Genomic DNA, 6731 nt, shown 5'->3' with positions numbered 1-6731 from the left:
AATTTAATTATTAATTATTTAATTAAAATTATTTATAATAATTTAATTTCTATTAATTCATATAAATTTTCTTTCTCTATTTTAAAACAGTTATCAGATGTCTATCACCTTGTTTATCTGACACCTATTTTAAAGAATACCATATACACAAAAGGAAATAAAAATTGGGATTTGTGAAGATTTTTCCCTTCAGTGATACTTTTAAAATATTAATTGCAAAATTCTTGATGCCATCTCTATTTTAGAGGCAGGAGCTTTTAACTTGGGCTCAATGATCTCCTAAGGGGAAAAAGTAGAATGTTTTAAAGACAGCTCTGTAACTTCTAACAGATTCTCTCAGGGGTCCATTATCCAGCGGGGGGAAGAAGAAAAGAGAGAGAGAGAGAGGAAGGAAGGAAGGAGGAAGGAAGGAAGGAAGGAAGGAAGGAAGGAAGGAAGGAAGGAAGGAGGAAGGAAGGAAACAGTCACTGTTTAGAACATTTAGATCAAGTCACGTAATAACACACTTGTTTATGTGGAAGGCATTTCTCGTAGCCATTGTGGTGCCGGATGTTGAGACAATATGTTCCTGGGCCCGAAAGAGAGGATTCGAGGGATCTCTTGAGGAGTTGTGCAGAAATAAGGTAAGGTCCTCAAGTGGCCAATCTAAACTTGTGTTACTTCTACCTGTGGATGTGCAGGGACCACCAGCGAAAAAGCATCTCATTTTTCTTACCTTCTTAGGATGTCAAAAAAGCTATCCTGGAAGACATGGTGAGACTTGGGAAGGAATCTGGTCTAAAACCATTTGAACAGGTATGACTTTCATTTAAGTGGATCAGTTTCTGTAAAACAAAGTTTCGATTTAAATTGTGTTACTAGTAGACTATGGAGGAGAATGAGAAGACCTAAAGAAACAGGTGAGCAGGCTAGCTGGTCGCATGATGGCTAAGGCAGCCGGATCTCAGATGTCTGACTGCAGTTTGAGTCTCGGACCCAGAGGCTTGAAAAACACATTTGCACATAGGCAAGGGTTCCCAAAATCCCAGAAGGAGAAATAGAAGAGAAGGGATTGTGGGGTGACCATCCCCCATGTGGGTGCTTTCTCACTCCTGTTACCCCCGCCTTTCTTTTCTCTTTAATTTACTAAAAAGCGCAGATGCCTTCTAGCAAGTTAAAAAGATTAATGAATTAAAATAAGCAATAGATAAGTAATGAATAATGAATGCTTTAAAAGGGAAGTGTTCTTTAACCAAGGATATTAATTCCCTTCTCCTGGAGGTCAGGAAATAATCCTGAATTCTGTTTTAAGAATGGAATACCTGGGGCCAGCAGATGGCATAATGGTTACATCACTGGACTCCCACCTAGTCAACTGCAGTTCAAGCCCTGGACCTGACAACTTAAAACTCACACTGGGCGTGTGTCTGTGCCCAAAATCTCAAGAGGAGAATGGAAGAGAAGGGATTGTGGCATGGCCATCTCCCCTGGGGGGCGATTTCTCACTTTCTCTCTCTCTGACAGCCCACATGCCCTATAGTGAAAATCTCTAAAAAATAAAAATAATACCTTGCCCTTTGTTGAGAAAGGGCAACTTGGCTGAGACAAGCTGGATCTCCTGTATGGTCTTTATCCCTCTGGGGGCAAAGCGCTTTTTAGACCCAGGCTACAGCTATCGTCCTTCCTCCCTTCATAGACTTGTTTCTTGGCAGGTGAAAGGCATTGCTCTGCACCCGGAATTATTTTCCATCGACAATGGCCTTCTGACACCAACAATGAAGGCCAAAAGGCCAGAACTCCGGAACTATTTCAGGTCGCAGATAGATGAACTGTATTCCACCATCAAGGTATAATGTGAGGAAGAACACGCAGAAGACACGGCACACCTCCGCAATCCCTCCTACCGCTGGCCTCGTGTTGGTAACTTTACGACAGCAAGCATAGGGAAGGACACGCTCATGTCCAACTTGTCCATTCGGGGTTCTTGTCCTAGGAATATTAGAGGAAATGGAAAACTGCCTTACCGCCGCCTCGCGTTGCAGGCCACGTTTATGGTGACACACAATTTCCAAAGTGAGCCTTAACCATTGTAAAGGGGAAATTATAGATGTGCTAAGTTATTTGAGACTTCTTCAGTTAAAAAGGTGGGTGTTCAAACTTTCATCTCCCTGTTTTTCTAACCAAGGGGTTAGGACTTTACTCTTTCTGAGATGTCTGCTACTTGCTGCAACTCCTGCAGTCGTCTGCTGCTTTGAGAGGATAGTGCACTGGAGGGACGCTGTCCCTTTCAAAACAAGAACTGTCCCGGCCAGAGAATGTTACAAGCGGACCAGAGTTTTGTTTTGTTTTGTTTTTTTAAAATCCCTACCACCTACCCATCTCACACACACTAGCACAACCCTACGGATGTGTAAGGGTATGAAATTCACGCCCTTCTCCATAATCCCTGTTGATCCTGTTGGAGCAGAGGGTTCGCCAAAGGACACCGCCCCCTCTGGACAGTGCAGAACTGAGTTTCAGAGGAGTGACAGCCTCAGAGCAGGTGGATTCTCACAGCAGGATGCTCTCAGGATCTGTCGTCCGACCTGACTCTCTCCCTCTGTCCATCCCCCTCCCCCTACAGGGGTTATTAAAAATCTGCCTTAGACTCTACAGTGAAGACAAGCATTTCAAGAAAGAATTGCCTGGATCAACCAAGCTCAACTGTGACGCCCAGTAACTCCACTTTATCTTCACTGAACCACTCACTCTGTTCCCAACGGACTTTTAATGTGGGTTTCGTATCAACAGATCATGTTGTGATTAACTTGCTTCTTTTCCCAGAATAATCTCTCAGGCAAAGCATGTCTTTAAAAATAGTAAGGGAGTAGATACACGTGGGTACTTGTTGAAATGGACAGTAATAAGCAAATGTCTCTTATAACGCTACCTGATTTCTATGAGATGTATTTGACAAGCCAAAATTCTAGTGTGTAGGAATCTGGAAAAATCATTCCCTGAGCTTAACATCTCAAGGGATTTTTATAAGTTAATTTGGGAAATTAACAGCATTTTACTTGATTGTAAGTCTTCACCACATTTGAATTGCGTTGTCATTTATACATTTAAAGCAATTGTTTTTGGGTATGTGAGAGTCCATGTATTATACAAGCACAACAGGGTTTGCACTAAAGAACTGTCGTTGTAATAACACTATTTGGTAGCCTAACTTCATATATGTATTCTTAATTGCACAAAAAGTCAATAATTTGTCACATTGGGGTTTTGAATGTTTGCTTTATGTGTTGGCTATTTCTATGTTTTATAAACCAAAACAGAATTTCCAAAAATAATGAAGGAAACCAAAATAAATATTTCTGCATTTCAAGTGAGTGAAGTCACTTTTCATGTCAGGTATAACATGTGGGACAGCCTGGGATGTGCACAGGCAAAGGGCAGGAATGTCCCTCTGCCACCAATCCCTCCCACTCTCAGGTCCCCGCCTCTAACTCAGTCATCCTCTGATACCCACAGGCCCTGGCCCTGGCCTCCTACCAGGCTGTCTCTGGCAGCAGTCCTGAGGTGTGGTGGAGAAGAACGTTACAGTGTGAATACTGGGGATAGTCCTGAAAATTGGACGGCTTTGCTATGTTTCAGGAGACATGGACTGCAGTAGGTGGCTCTGTGGTAGATTGCATGCCACCGTGTTGGTGACTGTCTTCCTGTGGAACTGTTTCAGAACATGGTTCTTAGAGCAGCCAGCTTTTTCTTTTTGCTCTTATCTCTACCCTACTCCCTGGGTTATCCGTTTAGAGACTTTCTTTCTATATGTCTAAATTCACCATTTCTTTATATTTTTTCCAAGCCCATTATGTTTAAATCTGTCTCCCTTAAGATTTTTTTTTTTAAGATGCGCTTATTCACTAGATCAGTAGATGGTATGGTGGTTAAGGTGCTGGATCCCATGTGGCCGACTCCATGGTTCGAGGCCCAGACTTGGTGGCCTAAGGAATACGTTGGGCACATGTGTGTGCATGCGTGCCCCAAATCCTGAGAGGAGAATGGAGGAGAGGGGGTTACAACATGGCCATACCCTTGGGGGGAGAGAAAGTTCTCACTTGCCCTCTCTCTCTCTGTTTCTCTCTGACAAGCACATGTGCCTTATAGGAAGAAAAAAAAAGGAAAAGAATGAAAAAAATTGCTTATTCATTTATTTATTCCACGAGGGACATGGCATTAAGTACAATGGTGTGCTGTTGTCATTACCATCCATACACTGTCACACCCTGTGCCCGACAGCCACCATTCTACTTCGTGTCTGTAGGAATTTGACTACTCTAAGCTCCACACCCGAGTGGGACTATACAGTGTCTGTCCTTTCGGGACTCCTTAGCACCGTGTCCTTGGGTCCATTCATGCTGTAGCACGCGTCAGAATTTCCTTCCTTTGTAAGACCCAGTAAAACTTTGATTATTATCCGTTCACTCACCGATAGCCACTTGAGTTGTTCCCACCTTTTGACTAGCGTGAATAATGCTGCTGTAAACACTGGAGTATGGTTGGAGTCCCCGCTTGCTTTGTGTATGTGCCCAGAAGTGGATTATATGGTAAGTCTATGTTTGGCTGTTTTGAGGAACCACCATACTGTTTTCCACAGATTGCACCGTGTGACATGTCACCAGCACTGCGCCAGGGTTCCAGTTCCTCCACTTACTCGCAGACACTTGCTGCTGTTTTCTGATAATAGCCTTCCTAAGAGCGTGACGTGGCACTTCAGTGTGGGTTTGATTTGCATTTTCTTGATGATTAGTGACAGTGAGGATCTTTTCATGTGCCTATTGGCCATGTGTATATCCTCTTTGGAGAAAGAACCTTTTGCCCATGTTTTACATTGAGTTTTTGAGGGCAAGCGGTGGTTAAGGTGCTGGATCTCACACGGCCAACTTTGCGGTTCGAGTCCCAGATCCAGTGGCTTGAAAAACACTCTAGGCACATGCACATGTGAGCCAAAAATCCAGAGAGAAGAATAGAAGAGAAGGTATTATGGCATGGCCGTCCTCTGACGGAGGGTGACTTCTCACTTTCCTTCTCTCTGTCTTCTCTGTTGTTCTCGGATAAGCACACACACCCTATGGCAAAAATCTAAAAAAAGAAAAAATGAATTTTGGGGAGCTTGATGTTATTGAGCTGTAAGAGTTCTTCACTCTGGATATCAATCCTGACAGTTTCTAAGTCTCAACTTTGCTGATGCTCTGAGGTCAAAGCCTCAACAGCCCTAGAAATCCAGTAATGCTTCTCCCCACTATTTGAAAGGGCGCCTGCAAACCCATAGTCTGTCAAACCCTTCTCTCCAGGCAGAACAGAAAAGAAGAAATGTGACTGAGTGGAAAGTGGTTGCCCGAGTGTGAGGCAGCGCTTTCTTGTATCAGGCCTCCTGCATGTTCAACTTCTAGTAACTTCCAGAAAAGCCAACGCCTCCCAGAAGAGCCTGAGCTAGGAAGCCCAAGTGTGGTCAAGTGAATGTGAAAATAGAAGCCCCACAGACCCCCATGTGTAGCTCAGCCCTTCTGCAAGCTTCAGCTAGAGCATACCCTGATTTTGTATCTGAACTCTCAAAAGCAATTTGGTTTGATCTTTTTGCCTTTTGTGGGTTTTTCCCCCTTTTCTTTTTTTCTCCTATTGCTAGAAGGTACATGTGCTTGTCAGAGAAAGACACAGAGGAAGAGGAGAAAGCATCCCCCAATGGGGCGTGGTCATGCTGCAGTTCCTTCTGCCCCATTTCTGCATCCTGTCAGGATCCTGGGCACCCAGGCATGTCTGCTCATGTGTTCTTTACACCACCAAGTCTGGGATTCAAACTATAGTCAGCCCTGTGGGACCCAGCTCCCTTAACCACTAGGCTGGGAGGCCAGCCCTAGAAATTTGTTTTTAACTATTGTCCTAATCTAGTGTCCATTGCTAATAATAGAACGTACCTCAGACTGGGTGATTTATAAAAATAGAGATTTATTCACTGCACAGTTTTGAGGTCCAAGGGACAGAGGCCACATCTAGCGGGGACGCTGCAGTGCCCTGAGGCATTATATCTTGTCATGAGGCGAAGAGCAGAGTGTCTTTGTCCATCAGTCTGTCTGTCTTGGTCTCCCTGCTTTTAAACTCACCAGAATAGAGGAAATAGAACAAAGACTCTGGAAAGAGAAGCTCAAGATATTCAAGTAACTGAGACCAGCAGTTGGCGTAATGGCTATGTCGCTGGACTCCCACGTAGTCAACCGCAGTTTGTGTCCTGGACCTGCTGGCTTAAACTCATACCTGGCGCATGTGTGTGCGTGCCCAAGATCCTGAGAGGAGAATGGAGGAGAAGGGATTGTGGCATGGCCATCACCCCTGGGGCGGGGGGGTGATTTCTCACTTTCCGTCTCTCTGTCTCTTTCTGTCTTTCTGGTGAGTGCATGTGCCCTATAGCTATAACCACTCAAAAAAAAAAAGATATTCAAGAAACTGAAAGGAGCCCCACGGTAACTAGAGCACTGTAACCAAAAGAGTGGGCGTGGAAGCATTTGGCGAGGTAGGACAGGATAACCAGGGCTTGTCCCTCTAGAAGGAATTTCCATTGCAACAGGAGAGGAGGTGAAAAATGAGGGCTTGTAGGTGTTAGGCCAGGAGCGACATTCCATGAATGACTGTTTTCGAAGGTGATTCCTGGCTATTCTGGAAACTTCTGCAGAGGGAACATAACAGTAGATGCGTAGCAACCAGGTAAGGACAGTACA

General features: G+C 44.3%; 1 protein-coding gene across 4 annotated transcripts in view; it reads left to right on the top strand.

The window, feature by feature from the left end:
• ACSL1 (acyl-CoA synthetase long chain family member 1) overlaps positions 1–3346 on the top strand; it is a 79335-nt gene extending 75989 nt beyond the window's left edge. For all 4 annotated transcript variants that reach the window (XM_027776607.1, XM_027776606.1, XM_014592372.2 and 1 more), the window contains 3 exons: positions 522–623; positions 724–795; positions 1692–3346. In XM_027776607.1, coding sequence (XP_027632408.1) covers positions 522–623; positions 724–795; positions 1692–1832 — 315 coding nt within the window. In that variant the 3' untranslated portion in view covers positions 1833–3346. The remainder of the gene's footprint in view (positions 1–521; positions 624–723; positions 796–1691) is intronic.
• The last annotated feature ends 3385 nt before the right edge of the window (positions 3347–6731 follow it).

This window comes from Tupaia chinensis, unplaced genomic scaffold (assembly GCF_000334495.1).
Source record: "Tupaia chinensis unplaced genomic scaffold, TupChi_1.0 Scaffold000685_1, whole genome shotgun sequence".
In the NCBI taxonomy this organism is placed as follows: domain Eukaryota; kingdom Metazoa; phylum Chordata; class Mammalia; order Scandentia; family Tupaiidae; genus Tupaia; species Tupaia belangeri.
This window is presented reverse-complemented; position numbering and strand designations above follow the sequence as displayed.